This window comes from Pleurodeles waltl, chromosome 5 (genome assembly GCF_031143425.1).
Source record: "Pleurodeles waltl isolate 20211129_DDA chromosome 5, aPleWal1.hap1.20221129, whole genome shotgun sequence".
Classification (NCBI taxonomy): Eukaryota; Metazoa; Chordata; class Amphibia; order Caudata; family Salamandridae; genus Pleurodeles; species Pleurodeles waltl.
Genome location: NC_090444.1, coordinates 48,323,804 through 48,343,830, shown reverse-complemented (window position 1 = coordinate 48,343,830; position 20,027 = coordinate 48,323,804). Strand labels below are relative to the sequence as shown.

Here is a 20,027-nt window from a genome sequence, read left to right as displayed (position 1 = left end):
CAGATTTACAAGTCTTTGTAAATCCGGTTTACATCAAAATACATGAGTGGATGCGTGATAATACATGGTAATATCCATGCTCCACCCAAGTAACACATACATGATGCAAAGTAAAGCAATACTGCTGCCCTGCATGACTTTGTATTTACTAAACCATGTGAAGTGGCTTTAAGTGGTTTAGGAAAATTACAGTTAAGGTCTTGGGTTGCCTTGTGAAGACTTGTATCACACAAGGACGAAGCAAGTCCTTAGTAAATTTGCCCCTTAATTTATACTGATCTCTCTATGGGTTTTGTTAAAGTTATGCATGGCTTTCACAGAGAGCTATTATTGTGGATGACTTGATCCTAAATGTAGTAATTCACAGCTAGGATGTAACAACACTGGGTAACAGTTTTACTGCGCTATATATAAGAATTTCAGGCTGCTCTGTCTGGGCTCTCTTATAGCCTGTCAGAACAGCACTGGAAAGCAGCAACCATAGCTTTGGGAGAGGAGGTAGAATAGAAGGCACAATGGTGTGGGTGGAGAGCAGGATGCCAGTTTTTTTTTTACATTTGGCACTTGGATGAAAGGCAATGTTATATATGGTTCCCCTATTACACTTCTGTCTCTGCATAGCAGTTAAAAGCAGGGAAAGATTTTTCCTCCTCGCTCTAGACAAACCACCACAGTCAGCAACGGACTATTTGCAGCCTTGCCCTTGCCTGTCTAAGAATTGGCAAGTTTGGGCCATAGCACCATATTGTTATGGATGCTGACATTGGTGTTCAAAAGCGACATTGATTGTGGACCAGTGTTGATATGTCATAAACCCTCTCTTTTTCTTCATTTTGCACTGCTTCACAATTAGTTTACTCACAGAGGTTTAGGATTTAGTTACTAGGTCCTGAAGAATGCCATACACCTCCTTGTAGAGTCATTAGTAGTGGCAGAAACATGTGGACCCCATTATCACTTACAGGGATAAGTTTTCATGCTCCCTTGCACTGTTTTTAATGTACCTCAGGAGTACATTAATTAAACATTGAGTTATTGTCTCCAATGAGGCATTTTTAAACTCCATTCACTTTCTTTTCACTCACACTTCATCAACCTTCACCCCAACTAGACAGCTCACATTGGCTTTACCTCTGATACATCATCCTCAACTGCTCCTCCACTTTGTGGTAGAGTTGTATCCCAGACCATTATCAATTTAGTTGGTGGCGAGATCGGTAATTTGGAAGCATGAATAATTAGTCTGTTGCTGAAGGCCATCTTAGTGTTTCAAAGATGATTTGGGGGCCATGCAAACAAAGAATTATAGATAGGTGTTACTGGGACAATTTTCACCTTTGGTTCTAAGTGACATCATAGATGATTCAAGCTTTGCTCTCTTCTATTTAATGTCACACAGAACCTGTGAGAAATTGGGTTGTTGGTTGACTGGACTATCATCCCTGGTCAAGCAACAGCCATAATCCCTTGCAGGGTGAACTCAAACAGTCACTTAATTAAGCTGCCCTTACTCCTGGATGGCTTGCAACTAAAAGTAGTCAGGCTTATCTGAGAGGCAATGGAATAAAGTGAAAACACAAAACAATACAAATCCCAAAACTAATTTAGAAAAAGAGTACATTTTTATAAATTATTTGGCACCAAAACAACAAAAATCAAATTAGTAGAATCAGAGTGATGAATTTGTAAAGTTTAAGGTTCAAAATAGTGCCTAAAAGATAAAAGCGCCAACTGTGGACAGCTGGACATGCTAGACAGGGGCAAAGTCAAACGTTACGGCTGACTACGATAGAGCGAAGGTGGGATATGCAAAGTGGATTGGGCCTGATCAGCGCTTACCTTCAGAGTTAAAAAAACTTCTACAGAAAAATGTCTGAGATTGTAGAAGTTCAGCAGGGCAGGCTACAAGAGTGCCTGACTAAACAGTGTTGTAGTTGGATGGCCATTGAGCAAAGTCACAGTGAATTTTTTGTAACACCACAGCCAGCAGCCAAAGAGTGGCTGGAGACCCCTTGCAGGTTCGGGACTCACTCAGACTGGATCCAGGTACAGGGTCAAGATGGTAGAAGCCTGTTATGCCCCTGTGACTCTGAACAGGAGGCCAGCAAATTAGCCCTTGGTGTCACTTCTGGAAGTCCTGCGTGAAAACATAGATGAAGGACTGAACAGCAGGGCTGGCCTCAAAGCAGGCTCCAGGCATCAAAGGAGTCCTTTCAGGTACAGCAGAAGTCTGGCAGGTCCCAGCAGCAGGCAGCCCTCTGTGAGTCCTTTTACAGGTCCAGTAGTGAACTGAAGTGTGGATCTTAGAGTCCTATTTGTATACTCTGGTGCCCTGCTCCTAGAAGGTGGGAGAAGGTCTTTGAAAAGTCCTTTGAAGTGCTAGGGACTACTTGCCTCTCCTGCCCTGACTCCAAGCTGGTTGCACTGACAATACAGGGTTGTTAAGTATTGTGAGGAAACAGGAAACAACATATTCAGGTGCGATGGGGCTGTTTCCACACCCCCTCCCCAGTCTGACAGTTGATAGCCTACTGAGGCTCTACTAATCCCACTATTGTGTGACTGTCTGGTTGGAATTCACAAAGTCTAACTGTAAGCTGCACCCAGTTATGTGACCCAAGACTGGCTGTCAGCACAAGGGGTTCAGGACAGGAAAATGGCAACTTTATAAAAGTGGCATTTTCAGATTTGTAACCACAAATTCAACTTCACCATTAAAGAGAGTGTTTTATTACAAGTTCATAGGCACCAAACATGACATCCTTACCTCTTCTCATTTAGGAATTACAGTTAATTAAATGTAATAAGGTATCCCCAATGTTATCCTATGGGAGGGGTAGGCCTCACAGAAGTTGCAGAAGTTGAAAAACACATTTGTGAGTTTTTTCCCTACCAGGATATGTAGGATATATATATGTCCTAAGTTTAAAAATACATAGCACCCTGCCCTATGGGCTACGTAGAGGCTCCATTAGGGGTGTCTTAAATGCAATGAAAAGGGGAGTTTAAGGCAAGGAGTTTTAAATGTAAAAATTAAGCTAATTAAATATGTAAATCAGGTGTATGCCGATCAAACCATGCTTAAGAGAGTGAGCATGAACAGTTTAGCACGGGTTAACAGTGATAAAGTGCACAGTCTTAAGGCCCGCAAAAATGAATTCAGGAAAAACTGGAGGGTAGTGGAAGGAAAAAGGCAAAAAGGTTGGGGGTGACTCTGTAGAGAAGGGTCATTTTTAACAAAACCCCTTGGGTAAAAACATCACTGTAATTCACTGCCACCCATTCATAGTATTACGCATAACAGCATAGAGCAGTTGCATTTGTAGATCTATTGATATGTTATTGTGCCACCAGCAAACTGTGTGGAGATGCATTTTTCTGCCATATGTAATGTAACTAACATATAGCAGCAATGTTTGCTGACAGCACACAATTAGCAAGTTTCTACGGCACCGGAGTACATTCAGCTGCCAAAATTGACTTTGAAAGCTTCAGTTAGCATCTCTTGGATAATGTCAAATTATTTGGATTTGTCAACAATACGAGCTCCACATCTCTGCAAAACCAAACCACACAATCACAAGCAAATAAAATACAGCTATTTTTGGGCATTCTTTTCTGTCTTGCTACTTGGGCTCCTACTACTGGCACACTATGTTTCATGTAGTGACATGTTGGTTTTATACATGACAAGGACAATAGAAAGACCAGCATGCATTTCTATGTGGAGTAGATTCAGAGCTAGAGTAAGCTATTAATTATAAGTCCATGACTGCCCACATACATATATGGCTTGTCTTGGGGTACATGTTTATGTCTTTCCGTGGAAGCATTAATGAAAAGATACAGTGGGGTAATAGTTGATGGTGTCGTACATACAGAAACCTGAGTGATTGGTGCATGACATAAATAGTCAAAATGAATTAACAGATTAAATGAATTTGGCACTTCTGATTTTTTGAACCTGGATTTACAATGAAACAAGTAATATTTTAAGTGTTTCTGTGATCCAAAGAATGGTACTGAGAGAGACTGGTCTCATATCAAGACACCTTCTAAGATGTGGTGGGCCCACGCGCTAACATTTTTTGTGTTTCACTATTAATGCCTATGTGCGACTACTTTGCTGGAAAGGCAGAAGGCTGTGTTGCCTAAGATATAATACAAATTGCTTAAACCTGCAAGCTCAGAGACTGGTCCAGCAGCTAGGGGTAAGCAGTAAGAAGATGGGTATATGCGCCAATGTTCTCCTTACAGTACTGGAGAGGAAGAGGGTGTTTGGGAAATATGTTTTTAAACGAAGCCAGAAGGTCCTCAAATGGTTGCATCAAACATTAGCACTTGAGGAACGAGTTACAATGGTAACCATGAGGTGGTCGTTTCAGCCATACCAATGACCCTCCTTCTGATATTGGCTGATGGCTGATGTTTCCTGTGCAACAGAGAATAAAGGAGAGCTCTTTTTCAAGTTCAGCGTCCCATTTTTTTCACCTCTGTTAATTAGTTCCAAAAAATCTGTTTATTCAAACTGAGCAAGCAATTCAAAATAATCCCTGGGTTCTTCAAACAATGCAAGTTTTTTAATACAGTTTTTCTCTCATTTGTTTCAAGATTTTCTCTAAGGACAATTAATTTATGCGAAGAAGAAACAAAGACATATAGGATATATGAAAGCTTCTTTCTAAGGGAACTACACAACAGTGCACCCTCCATCCAGAGGGTGTTTGTAACTAAATGTGTCCGAAAAAATAAAAATGAACTGTCACTTCATAATGGACGTCATTGTTCATCTCAGGGATGCTCTATTTCCAGATGGATTGGTGGTGTAGATACACCACAAATACTCTTACCTACCTTTTCCAATAGTCTAGAACACAGGAGGTTCCTTTATTTCAATTTCCACACCAAGGTTTAACAATTAAATTGTCACCCCTTTCTTTCTGGTGGATCTCAATGGTAGGGCTTTTGCCATTGTCTATTTAACCCATATTGACATGACCACTTTGTTATCAAGTGTAGGAGGCTGGCCTGGTTTGTAGTGGGTACCTAACGTACTTATACCTTATACCAGGTCCAGTTATCCTTTATTAGTGAAATGTAAACAGAATCTAGAAGCCAGAATCTAGAAGCCAGGCTCTCTAGGGGTAGTGTGGATGAGCAGCCAAGGCCTGAAGCCAACCGCCAATGTATCACACCGACTGGCATGGTGGTAGCAGCCGCCGTGCCGGATACAACAATCTCCAACCTGGTGGCCGCTATTGTCCCACTGGCGGCCTTTTGACCCTGCCTACCGCTATGGTTTTAGTGGTGTTCGTACGCCATGAAAACCGTGGCACTAGGCCCTACCAGTGACAGGGAATTCCTTCCCTGTCAGAGGAAGGTAGAATAACACTCCCCAGACAATCCCACCCCCCTCCATCCACGCTCCCTGCCTTCCCATCCTCCCCCCATACATGCACTCTTGCAGGCACACACCATGCATTTACACACTTACTCACACAGGCATACACGTATTCATACACGCATTAATTCACGCACACATTTGTACACACATTCAAACTTACATGAAGACATGCATTCACATTTGCATTCATACATGCATTCTCACACATGCACCCTTACACGCAAGCAACACTACACACTCATTCGCATGCACGCACACACTCAAACATTCATGCAAATACACCCCTCCCCACACACAACATCCCCCAACCCCCTACCCTGTCGGAAACCAGACTTACCTGAATCCAGGGGGTCTTCCGGCAGGGAACGGTGCACAGCTACCACCAGCAGCGCCCGCCGGCAGAACAATGCCATGCCGTATTATTTTCCATAATATGGCTGGCAGCGGTCTACTGGCGTGGCGCTGCTGGTGGTAGCAGCGCCACCTTAACACCGTCTGCCAGCATGGCCACAGCTGGATTTCCTCCCTTCTTATGACCAATGTTAGCCGCGGCAAGGGTCTTTTGGAGCCCTTTGCCACGGCGGCAGGCGGTACCTACCGCCAAAGATGTAATGTGGGCCTTGATCCTCTAAACACCATTATTCCTCAACGTGAGATGTTAACGTTAGTCAGCAATTGTTCCAAACCTGGCCGGACAATGTCTCCCTATTGTTGCAAAACTAACTTCAGTAATTTGCTTGATTTTCTTTTGAGAGGCACAAATGATAAGGCTCCAAGTGTCTCTACAAGACATTATTCTCTTTCAGAATTGTTCTATTCTGTTACTAGATAAATGAATAATGCCTCCTCTAGTGCTAACCATTCTTAATATCCTTCTCATCCAAAGTTGAGTGCAGTGTGGCCTTAGAATACTTATTTAAGAATGTATTATCATTCAGTGGCTAATATTTCCAAAACAACTCATGTTCCTGCATCTTTTCCTACTTTAATGTGATGGGCTAAGGGTAGATACTCTTGATGAGTTATCTGGGAATTTGTTGGGTTTCTTACAATGATTATCTTCCATTTCATCGATGGAGTTTCATTTGCCTTCAGATCAAGAAACCAGGCTGTTTTGTCCTGTATGGCCTATGCTCATGGCTAATTAGTGATTTTACTTCCCCTCAACCTGTAATTTGGGAACTAGGGTTTTGTGGAAAGTGCAGTTTTTAAAGATTCATGGCTCTTATAATTCATGAAACAATCTAATAAAGCATAATATTTGCCTCTGTGTTATCTGGACTTTCCTTCACTATTCTAGCTAGGAAAATCTACATTAGTCATTATAATTAAAATTGGACTTTTTCACATGTTATGGGTTTATTTTTGTGTGTAGTTGTGTCCTACTCTTCATATACTGTGTCATAGCTCCAACTGTTACAAAAAAGTTAGTTACTGTTTTTGATGTCTAACATTTTCCTTGCTACTGAATTTATTTTTAATCTCTTGGTGCTTATTCCCATCACTTCACCATCCATGCAGCTCAGCAGCATTTTTGGTCTCCATTGAATGTAGACACAATGTCATCAAAGAGCAAATCAGAAGCAGGACCCGCTTCTGCACATACCCAGAAGGAGCAACACATCCATTCCTGGAGGGTCAATGGCTGCCTACAACAAACACAATGTAGTACTACAAAGGACACAGCAACAGAACGCCAGTTTGCTTACACATAGTGATGCTCGGAATGGCTGTGTATGATTTGATAGATGACTTGCAGACTACGTCGTCAGAGACAATTTCAAATAGATTCAACATTCATCAACCAGTATGAAACATGTTGATATACAGACTCACATGAATACAGATGAGTATATATATATATATATATATATATATACATATATATATATATATATATATATATATATATATATATAGATAAGGTCCCTTGCCATAGATACCCCAATGCATTATTGAAATCATGTCTCTGAACCACTGTCTAACAAACTTCATTATTCAACTTCTTACCTACAAAGAGTGGTTGTCGGCACTCGCGCCCCTTCAACCCAGTGCAGCATCTGTCATATCCCGGGCAGTCCTTGTCATTATTACATTTGTTACAGGCATCTATGGCTTCAGTAACATTTGTCACCTTTGCACAATCACCCATTTTTTCTGGAATATAGAAAGGAAAAAGCATTTTAAACATTGCAATCTTCAAATAGTAATGTATTCTTGGCACTAATGCAGGATCTTCTGACCAGTCAGACCCCACATATCACTTGGCCATTCAGCCTGATGACTCACAATGATCTCATGAGTCTCTGATCTGCTCTCGTCTAGGTTGCATCCACTTGAGAAGAATGATGCAGCTGAGCAAAATTATTGGCTGTATTGAGTCTCATGTGGTATTCACAACCACAAGGGTTATCCATGAAGGTATTTCCTCTGACATGCACATAAAAGGACTTGATCGATGTGTGTCCTAAATTCTTCTGTTATTTCAACTAGTTATTTCCAATGAACTACGAAATATGTGTAACCTTGCTGGTTATTAATCATTCTATTCACTTCATCAGAACAGTTAGCATGCCTTCTAATTAGGAGTATTTTATTTCAGCAATGGTGTGTACAATGTATCCGAAAAGGGGCAACTTAACAGGAAGAGTTAATCTACAAACATTAAGTAGTACCAATAGCAAACTGTGGCTACAAGCCAGAAAGGAGACAGAGCCATGTCTTACAGATTATACTTCCGTTATTAAGGGGAAGATGTTTGAGAGGCATTAAACACAGACCGCTCTGGAACAGTGTACTCTAATGCCCCCCTGGGTCTCCACGTAAGAAGAGAAAATGCTGTGAATTCAATATTTGTGTATAAATTGAGAGGCAGGGAATTGCAGACCCATCTCCTCACATGAGAAAGACATGGCTTGGCTGGCTGTCAACCAAGGTACCACGAGAAGAGGGCACCAGGTAGCCCCTACAATCAACAAATACATGTACCATACCAAGGACATGGCACATCTTCTCCTAATTTGACCCTGATAGTTTCAAATGCTGTAGTGTTGGCCAAAGGTATTTTGCTTGATGGGGCAAAAATATGTGGGAACTAAAATGTAAACAGCAATCACTATGATTGAGGGGAAGTTGAGACACCTAAATGGGTGTAGGAAAGTACCATCTTGCCTGGCATGTTACCCCCATTTTTACTTGTGTATATGTTTGTTTTTGCCTGTGTCACTGGGATCCTGCTAGCCAGGACCCCAGTGCTCATAACTTGTGCCCTGTATGTGTTCCCTGTGTGGTGCCTAACCGTATCACTGAGGCTCTGCTAACCAGAAATTCAGTGTTTATGCTCTCTCTGCTTTTAAAAGTATCACTGAAGGCTAGTGACTAATTTTACCAATTCTCATTGGCACACTGGAACACCCTTATAATTCCCTAGTGTATGGTACCTAGATACTCAGGGTATTGGGGTTCCAGGAGATCCCTATGGGCTGCAGCATTTCTTTTGCCACCCATAGGGAGCTCAGACAATTCTTACACAGGACTGCCACTGCAGCCTGAGTGAAATAACGTGCACATTATTTCACAGCCATTCTTCACTGAACTTAAGTAACTTATAAGTCACCTATATGTCTAGCCCTCACTTAGTGAAGGTTAGGTGCAAAGTTACTAAGTGTGAGGGCACTGGCGTTGTTTAGGGCAATTTCCCCAGACTTTGTGAGTGCGGTGACACCATTACACATGTGAACTACATATAGGTGAATACCTATGTGTAGCTTCACAATGGTAACTCCAAACATGGCTATGTAACATGTCTATGATCATGGAATTGTCCCCCCAAGCCAAATCTGGTATTGAGGTGTCAATCCCATGCATCCCTGGGGCTCCAGCATGGACCCCGGGTACTGCCAAACTAGCTCTCTGGGGTTTTCTCTGCAGCTACCACTGCTGCCAACCCTCAGACAGGTTTCTGCCCCCTGGGGCCTGGGCAGCCTAGTCCCAGGAAGGCAGAACAAAGGATTTCCTCTGAGACAGGGTGTTACACCCTCTCCCTTTGGAAATAGGTGTTAAGGGCCTGAAAGGAGTAGCCTCTCCTGGCCTCTGGAAATGCTTTGAAGGGCACAGATGGTGCCCTCCTTGCATAAACCGGTCTACACTGGTTCAGGGATCCCCCAGCCCCTGCTCTGGCGAAACACTGGACAAAGGAAAGGGGAGTGACCACTCCCATGTCCATCACCACCCCAAGGGTGGTGCCCAGAGCTCCTCCAGTGTGTCCCAGACCTCTGCCATCTTGAATGCAGAGGTGTGGGGGCACAATGGAGACCTCTGAGAGGCCAGTGCCAGCAGGTGACGTCAGAGACCCCTCCTGATAGGCCCTTACCTGGATATGTAGCCAATCCTCATCTGAGGGCTATTTAGGGTCTCTCCTGTGCGTTCCTCTTCAGATAACGAATGCAAGAGCTCACCAGAGTTCCTCTGCACTTCTCTCTTCGACTTCTGCCAAGGATCGACCGCTGACTGCTCCAGGACACCTGCACAACCGCAACAAAGTAGCAAGAAGAATACCAGCAACATTGTAGCGCCCAATCCTGCCAGCTTTCTTGACTGTTTCCCGGTGGTGCATGATCTGAGGGCTGTCTGCCTTCACCCTGCACTGGAAGCCAAGAAGAAATCTCCTGTGGGTCGACGGAATCTTCCCCCTGCTACCGCAGGCACCAAACTTCTGCATCACCAGTTCTCTTGGTCCCCTCTCATCTCGACGAGCTAGGTCCCTGGAGCACAGGAGATGGATTCAAGTGACCCCGACAGTCCAGTGGTCATTCTGTCCAAATTTTGTGGAGGTAAGTCCTTGCCTCCCCACGCCACACAGTAATCCTGTGTACTCTGTGAACAGCAGCTACTAGGGCGTCTGTGCACTTTTGCAAGGATGCCTTCATGCACTAGCTAGCCCAGGTCCCCAACACTCCGTCCTGCATTGCTCAACTTGCTGAGTTGACCTCCGGCTTTGTGGGACCCTCTTGTTGTGCTGAGACGACCACAGTGCTCAGATTTCTTGAATGCCTGTTCAGGTGCTTCTGCCTGCTCCTATGTAGGCTCTCTCTGTTGCTGATCGCCCTCTCTGTCTTCTCCACCAAGGGGCGACCCCTCCTTGTCCTTCCTGGGCCCTGGCAGCACCCAAAACCTTCAACCGTGACTGTTGCAGCTAGCAAGGCTTGTTTGCAGTATTTCTGCATGGAAACAATTCTGCATCCTCCAGCACTCCGTGTGACATCTTCTGACCAAAGGAGAAGTTCCTGGCACCTCCCGTTGTTGAAGAATCTTCGGCTTCTTACACCCAGAGGCAGCCCTTTTGCACCTTCATCCGGGGTTTAGTGGGCTCCTGCCCCCCCTGGACACTTGCGTAACTCTTGGACTTGGTCCCCTTCCTTTGCAGGTCCTCAGGTCCAGGAATCCGTCTTCAGTGCTTTTCAGTCAGTTGTTGTCTTTGCAGAATCCCTTATCTCAACTTTGCTGGCTTTCTGGAGTAGTAGGGTAACTTTACTCCTACTTTTCAGGGTCTTGGGGTGGGGTATCTTGGACACCCTTAGTGTTTTCTTACACTCCTAGTGACCCTCTACACACTACACTAGGCCTGGGGTCCATTCGTGGTTCGCATTCCACTTTTGGAGTTTATGGTTTGTGTTGTCCCAAGGCCTACTTTTCTAAACCTATTTTCCGCTCGCCGGCCCAGCAGGGATCTCGGCCGCAACACAGGAGCCAGCTCCAAATGGAGCCGGCGGTGTTGCGGCTGTGCGACGGGTGCATAGCAGACAGTGAAAAGCTGTACGGGGCCTTTTCAGGGGGCCCTGCGACTCCCCGTACCGCCAACCTTTTCCTGGTGGTTTAAACCGCCAGGAAAAGGCTGGAGGTAGGGGGACTCGTAATCCCCTGGGCAGCGCTGCAAGCAGCGCTGCCCTGGCACATTAAAACCACCGGGGCCATTGTGGCAGGAAATCGCCGGCCCCAGCGGTGCGACTGCAGCGCTTCTGCCGCGGTCATAATGCCCTGTGAAGCACTGCCAGCCTGTTGGCCGTGCTTCCTCCAGAACAGCCCTGGTGGTCTTGGACCTCCAGGGTTGTAATGAGGGCCATTGTCACTAAAATAAAGTACCTTTATTTTTAGTAACTCTGACTATTATGTCTTCTTGTGATATAGTGCTATAGGATATAAGTGGTAGAGTAGGAGCTTTGCATGTCTCCTAGTTCAGCCTAAGCTGCTCTGCTATAGCTCTCCTCTATCAGCCTAAGCTGGTAGAACACTACTAATCTACTAATAAGGGATAACTGGACATGACACAAGGTGTAAATACCATCAGGACCCACTATAAGCCAGGCCAGCCTCCTGCAATGGGTGACTGTGTTTTTATGGAAAGGTTCTGCCACTCCTCCGGCAAGTTAAACATATGTTCTTAAAGGTTCTTTACATCACCTATCACTCCAGTCTGGACTTAAGGAACTCAAAACTCTACAGGCCATTTGAAGAGCCCTTTGAGCCGCCCAATGAAACTGGGCATGTTATGGAGGATTTTGGATGTTTCCCCCACAACAGCTCTTCTTCTCTTTAAAATGGACAAGGTCAACCAGTGACTGCAGGCCTTCTAAGCCATCCGGGGGAGATAGTTTCTTCTCTGGTGCAATTCCAGCCACTATCAAGGGAGAAGGGAACTAATTTTCCACACTTAGTTTCTCCTAGTCACTGTCGAAGTACCTGAAGTCCTGGTCTATAAGCAGCACAAATCCATGCTAGCCTCACTGAAGCCTGACCTGGTTATCTTCAAAATCCTCCAGTTGCTGGTAAGGAGTACCTTGGGGTAAACACAGCATAATTAGCATCATTTGATAGAAAACTTTGTCTTCCCCAGGATTGTTTCTCTGTGATAGTTACCTCTGGGAGAGGAATGTAACTAGGGACATACAGCCAGCAGGTCTCTCTCTGACCCTGTTCATTAATGCCTCCATCTGGAGGGAAATTCGTATTCAATGCAGTTCATCTGTCGGTATGGAGGCCTAGTCCACATGACCAGGCCAGAAGCTTGAACTAGGGCAGATCCGCTGCCAAGGAATGTCAGTGCACTCTCTTCAGCTAAGAATTCAGGGTTTGTGGGCTTCTCCTGCTTACCATGTACTTTTGTACAAAATATCTTACCAGTTCAGGCGGTATTTAGGGTTGATCATGCACCTGCTTTTCCAATTACTTCCTGCTCCTCTATGGAGGTTCGAGGGGTAAGCCTTTCCCATCATACACACAGGGAAAGGCCATTGTCAGTAGAAGTGATCCTCAGACTAATGAACTTCTAGAGTATGACCACAATGTTATTTGTAGGGTCACTGCCTTTTTAATTTTTTTGCTGCATTTTCCCTCAACTTCAGTACCTGCCTGAAGTTTTTCCACTTTACCTTATGACTGTAAAATTGTCCATCCTTTTCATCTCTATCTTCTTTCTCCAACCCCAGATGGCATATATCACAGGCCAGTGCCCAGACAACTATAATATCACTGTCAACTATTGTGTAGTCTGCTTTCACCAGGCACCTCAGATTATTCAACATTTCAAAGTCTCCAGGACCTCATCTTCTTCAAACGAGCTACAAACCACACACCACCAAGTGTTACTATGTGTTGGAGCACACGCCATAGTAGGACTGATTTCATTTGTCTGAGCTGTGAGCATGCATATAATTATGTCATAACTGTTTGCCTCTGCATCATATGTGAAGGCTTGTTACCAGCAAAAACACCCAGCTAGTGAAGAAACATACCCAACCATTAAACTTTAACATGCCGTCCATCTCCAAGTCTCATAGCCTAGATATGGGTTGCAATATATTTGTGAAGAATGTGTTAAATGTTCTGTTTGAACTTTTTCCTGTGTAAAAAATACTCTAGCAGCATTATCTCTGCTATTATTGATTGAATGAAGGTGTATTTCACGCCACCAATCCTCGACCAAAAGAGAATCCTTCACTGGAAAAGAAAGGAGTGACAACTGAACACATCAAAGGGAGCTCCAACAGCTGCAAGAAGATCTTAATAATCAAGGACTTCACCACAGCCCAAGCCTCTGTAAACAGCATCACCCCATCCTAAAAACTTTGCGATGACCTATCAAACCTCTTCCACTATAAAAATGCAAACATCTACAGCAACTTTGTATACCAACCGGACCCCAGTTATCACATCGCAAAACTACGCATAACCAACCTAGACAGCTGACCAAATGGAAAACTCTCACCAGAGAAGACACAGTGTCGTTCATGCAGGCCATCCACTCAGGAGGCACAACAGACCCATGCCCCTATCACATTTACAACCTTGGGGCATAACCAATCAGCACTGCTCTCACCTACATCAGCAAAACCTATATTTCAGCAGCCACATTCCCAGAAGGGTGGAAGCATGCAGCATCAACGTCCTCCTCAAGAGCCAACTGTGCAAATTCCAACCTATCTGTCTGCTTGCGAACGTGGCAAAAGTGATAGAGAAGGCCATCAATAAGCAAGTTACAACTCACAACCTACCTCGAACACCACCACCTACTGAACAACTCTCAATAAGGATTAAAAAAGCACAGTACTGAAACAGCACTAATGGCAGCCACGAACAGCATCTGGACCATCCTGGATGAAGGAGAAACAGTGTTCCTCCTTCTGCTCGAACTATCTGCAGGATTCAACACAATCTCCAGCAATATACTCATCAGAAGACTCCATGAGCTCAGGACCTGCCATGGAAAGAAACAAAAAAGTCAGACTGCGACCCTTCACATCGGAGACCAAGAGCCTGATCTTTAGAGTCTCCAATGGATTGTCTCTCAGTCCTACCCGGTTCAACATTTATGTGACACTGACCACCGACATCATCTGATCCCAAGGAATCACCTTCATTTCCTAAGTTGATGACACCAAACTCATCCTCTCTCTAACCGACAAGATGAACATCACCAAAGCCAACTTCACCAATTGCATGACCATAGTAGTAGAATGGATGAGAATCAACTGCTTGAAGGTCAACTCCAATAAGACAGAAATACTGGTCTTCAGAAAAAGGACCTCCCTTGAGATGCCATTTGGTGGACGACAGAGCTAGGACGAACACCAACATCCACCAACCATGCTAGAAATCTGTGGATCATCCCAGCTGACAAGCTCAACATGAAGGCACACGTCAACGTGGACAGTGCTGCCTGCTTCCACCTCCTACTTATGCTACAAAAGATCTTCAAGAGGCTGCCACAGAACACCAGACACCATCACACTAGCACTCATCGGAAGCAGATTCAACTGTGCCAATGCACTCTACGCCAAAATCTTGAAGCAGCTCCTACACAGACTTCAAACCATCAAGACTCACTGCAAGACTCAAACGTAACCTTCCATGCCACACCCACATCTCACCCCACAAAGGAGAGCTCTACAGACTCCCTATTCACAAACACAGCCTATTCAACCTCCTCATGCACACATACAAAGCTTTGCATTACACTGGGCCAGCATACATGAATTCTACCATACACTTTCACCAACCTGCCAGACACCTATGCTCAGCCTCACTCTTACTCACACACCCTACTGCATTCATGAAATAATAGCATCAGATCTCTTGTTCTCCTACGTCACAACCAAAAAATGGAACAACCTTCCACAACACATCAGAGCCTCATCTTTGCTTCTGGAATTCTGCAACAAGCTAAAGACCAGGCTGGTCAAATAATTCTACAGAGACCATATGGCTACAGTCCTACGCAAGTGCCTGGATACTCTTACGGGTGGTTAGTGCGCTGTACAAAATGACAAAACATAACATCACAAATTGTTTTCTCTACAAATCAGTTGTTTTTTTATTCTCACCCAACTTTAAATGAGGTCCAATGTCACCTCTTCTACAGCAAATCATTACCATCAAAGACCAGGCCACCAATATCCTTCCAGCTGCCAAACAATTACTAAACACTCGCATCCAAAACATTTTAAAACTTGTTTTTATATCTGAGAGGCAGACCTTTCCTGGGAAATTTGAGACAATCGGGGATTACAAGGCAGTATCGAAGATGCACCGTTTCATTTTCATTTGATATCCCAGAATGTCAGATACCATGGAACTCTAATCATACAATCAAGATACTCTATTTGTAACCCTCACTCTCTGAGAGAAGTGAGTGCAAGCTGTAAATGGTTCACTCTAAAATGTAGAGTAGAGGAGAGGGGTTGTGGTAGAACAAATGAGACAGATCCAAATGAGAAGATAAAAGATGAGCAAGGCCATAAGGAGAGGGGGCATTGCCATGTATAATATAGTGGATCATGCAGAAATAGATTTATGACTAAAGTGGCAATGTTACCTAAGAATATACAGTAGGGCAATCAAGCAGCAGCATTTAGCATGCCATGAATCATTGTCAAGGGGGTGTTAGAGAGAGCCAGCCATAGGAGCCTGCTGGAATTAATTTGCTTTCATAGTATAGATGTTACCTCTGAAATTCTACCTGATTTTGAGAGATGGGTTCCAACTTTCCTGAAATAAGACTTTCCTGATTCATCTTACTAGGGAAAAAGGAGAGGCCATAGAAGTAACTAAGTTCAGAGTGTTACCAGAGTGAGGCAGATTCCCTCTACCTATCACAGTCACCTCAAATCCTTTTCACAGTACTGCTTGAGCAAGTTTGTACTCATACAGTCCCAAATTTTCCACTTCCAACATTGGAGAGATCTAGTTATGATGCCTAGCGCCAACACAGCATTGCAGAAAGAATTGTCTTTGTGCAGAAAGGGACGTCTGCACAAAAACAATCCTTAGAGGAATTTTCCTCTTTAAATGTGTGATATGGAATGCATAATGCATATAAAGAGGATGATCAGGTAAAATTAAAATATTTATCCGTTTTACACCCTACTGGAGAGAGCATAGCATTTTGACAGATTCCCAAGTTTACTAGCTTTAGAAAATCTGTGAATACGCCAAAATCCATGTTTGAATGTAACAATGCCCATGTGCCACCCATAGAAAGGATCCAAACTTGAAATGTAACATAACACAGCACAAGCTGCTGCATTGCAGCACATGTCATTAAAAGCCAAATAGGCAGGCTAAATTTCCAATTGCATGGCTTTGTAAATATTACTGAATCCTTTTCTTTGACCTAGCATCACCTTGTGTAACACAAAGACAACACAATGGATTGATAATTCTAGACTCAAATATGTGGGCCTTAGCTACAGATCAATGCTAGGTGGCAAAAAGGAGCCCTGGGTAAATTCTGTGGGCAATATAGTAGCTTCAACTGAGTAAGAGGGCAACATGACTGATTAATGGCAATTCAATATGAAAGATTTGAACTACACTAGGGGCCTTATTTACAAGCCCCGTGACGCAGGGCAGCAAGGGACCTTGCTGCTCTGCACCACAGGGAAGAGGCAGAAGGTTGCCTAATATAAACAGGCTGCCTAGCACTGATGCTGGCACCCTTGCATCATGGAGCAAGGATGCCTGCATCACCAACAGAATTGTTTCTTTGCAGGAAGAGACAACTTCCCGCACAAAAAGAATCAATGGAGGCTTTTCCTCTGTCAATGTGTGCTTTAGAATGCAGCACACATAGAAAGAAGAAAAAGAGGGGGAATAAAGAATTTACTCCTTGTTGTACCTCCCCTATAGAGGCGTACGGTTTTGATGCATTCCCAGGATTACAATGCTATGTAAATCTGGGAATGCGCCAAAACCCATGGGTGTTCCGTGGGAAAAAACACTGCAATGCCCATGGAATGCCTCCCTGACACAGTGTAAGGCAACGCAAAGAGTTGCGCTGTGTTGCTTTACACCATATCTACAAGGTCATGAAAAAACAGGCAAAGTGGCTTTGTGTGGCCTTGTAGATATATGTCTACACAATGTGCCACCTGTCAGTCACAAAAAGTGATGCCAAATGTCCCTTGCAGGGCAAAGGCGCAGCCACTATTTGCTTGTAATCACAGATTAGCTAGAACTGTAAGGAATGTGATAATGTAGAAATAATCAAGTAATCAAATAGTTCATTAACATCCAAGAAGATACTCAGCAGATCTCACCCATAGATTCAAGATGTTATGCAACTGCATGGAGGTTAGAGGAATCTGCAGGGTCCATTGTATTTTTCTTCCTTAGCAACACGATCTTTACTCCTAATTTGTGAGCATTGTAGACAAAACTTCTATTTAATTGAAGAACACAAACCTAGAGCAAGTTAAGAGTCAAGGAACATGCTTCTCCAAAGTACTGTAAAGTTGTGTAACCAATTCAAACAATTTATCAGGGAGAGCCACCTCTTGGACGACTGCCAGTGGTGTTGTAAAGTAGTGTGTAGAACTGAAAGTGACATTATGCAAATCATGGTTGAGGCCTTGTGTATCCTTCATGACTGATGATCCTCCCAGATCTTTCAGCAACATTCAACACCACTAATAATGATGTCTTCTTACAAAGTCTTAGAGATCACATGTGTGTAGAAGACAAAGTTCTGAACTGGTTTGAATCCCACCTCACAAACTGAGAACTATGAATCAAAATAGGTGTCTCACTTTCTAAACAAATTCCCCTTCCTCACAGTGTCCATCTTGACTACATTCTATCTCCTACACTTGTCAGTTTTATCCTGTACAACTTGGTGACCTTTTAAAAGAATCCACAGGCAACATCTAATAATGTAGAACTTATTTGATGGTCTTATGTCCTGGTGAAATACATCTCTCAGCTAAGACTCTAGGGCCCTCATTACAACCCTGGCGGTCGGTGTTAAAGCGGCGCTAATACCGCAGAGAGGCCGGCGGAAAAAAAAATGGGATTACGACCTTGGTGGAAACCGCCTATATAGACAGCCACTTTAACACTCCGACTGCCATGGCGGTAGAAACAAACAGCGCGGCGGACACTGCCAACAGACAGGCGGGAGACAAAGTACCGCCCACTGTATTACAAGAGGCCTATCCACCACCTTTTCCGGGGCGGAACCAACGCTAACAAAAGCACAGCGGAAACAGTACACAGAAGGGAAAACACTCACCTCTCGACACTCAACGAGGAACCAGGACGCCATTGAGCCCGAACTACACGTACTGCCCATGTTGGTTTACCTCCTCTTCTACCAGGAGTACGAACGGCGGCGGCGGCGACCACGGTGAGTACTGCACCTACAACACAGGGGAGGGGGAGGAAAGAGAGTGACACACACACGCAACACGCAACACCCCCACCCTCACCCTCACTCACAACAACATACACACAAATACATGCAGCAACATTACATATACGCCCCTCACCCCCTGGAAGAACGCAAGGACAAAAGGAAATGATTGTAACAATTGTAATCATGAAAAATCCATTAGTCAAAAGTCAAAATTCTGTATATACAAATATGTACACCAACTACACAAGTCCGGATAGTGTCCCAATCATTGTCCGTGGACCACTGGGCCCAAAATGCATGGGAGAGGCCCACACATGATACCTGACTGGAAACGGAGAGAACACTGCTGGGGCATCAGATCAAAAATATACATGCACCTTAGGGGGAGGGGGGCACCTCAGCCTGATGAACGCACAACACCACTGCTGCACGAGGAGGCTCCATGCCCACTGATGTATCCTGGGGAGTGCAAAGCCACAGTCTCTCAAGTCTCTCCAGTGGGTGGGTGCCCTCTGCTTTATCCTGGGGAGTGCAAAGCCACAGTCTCTCAAGTCTCTCCAGTGGGTGGGTTGCCCACTGCTTTATCCTGGGGAGTGCAAAGCCACAGTCTCTAAAGTAGATAACAGTCTCCACTGGTTCTGGAGGGTGCTTGGTGCCCAGAGTGCTTCATCCTGCCAAGGACTGAGGTAGTGGATGTATCTCTCCACTGGTTCTGGAGGGGGTCTGGTGCCCAGAGTGCTTCATCCTGCCAAGGAATGAGGTAGTGGATGTACCTTTCCACTGGTTCTGGAGGGGGCATGGTGCCCAGAGTGCTCCACGTGCAGTGTGGCTGGTACAATTCCCTCACCTGGGTGTGCGTGCTACCAGATTTGCAAGGTTCAGGTAGCACGATACGCCATGGAGGCAGCGACATACCACACACTGCTGCGGCTGCGCCTTCCACATGCAGGTGTAAACAGTGATGGAAGAAATGCCTCATTGAAGCTGCCCAGGGTCCATGAACTGTCCTCCAGCCTCAGACGACTGACCATTGGGGATGGTAGCCATGTCAGCGGTGGTGCCACTGGCTGAGGACGGGGGGAGGTGTACGGAAGAGGTCAATGTTAGCCAGGAAGAGTTTTTTAGACACACTGGGATGGGAAGATGGAGGTGGTTTGGGAGTGGAGGTAGAGGTAGTGGTTGTAGGAGGTCTACGTCTGCTGAATTTGGGTGATGGTGCATCGGCCGGATGCTGTTGTGAGGTGGATGGCGGTTGGGTGGGTGTGTGCCTGTGTTTGTGTACTTTGGGAGGAGGGCTCACTGACACACTGGCATCATCCCTTATGTGATGGGCCAAATCCAAAGGCACCGTGTATGGCTAATAGGTGAGGCCAAGGTCCCAATACAGTTGACATAGGTGTGTGGGTATGGGGCTGTCCCTAAGGATTAGTGTTTGTC

At 44.6% G+C, this 20,027-nt stretch overlaps 1 protein-coding gene across 2 annotated transcripts in view; it reads right to left on the bottom strand.

Annotated features, from left to right (window-relative positions):
- LOC138295322 (uncharacterized) overlaps window positions 1-20,027 on the bottom strand; it is a 190,151-nt gene that overhangs the window by 16,407 nt on the left and 153,717 nt on the right. For both annotated transcript variants that reach the window (XM_069233543.1, XM_069233542.1), the window contains one exon: window positions 7,415-7,561. In XM_069233543.1, the coding sequence (XP_069089644.1) occupies window positions 7,415-7,561 (147 nt within the window). The remainder of the gene's footprint in view (window positions 1-7,414; window positions 7,562-20,027) is intronic.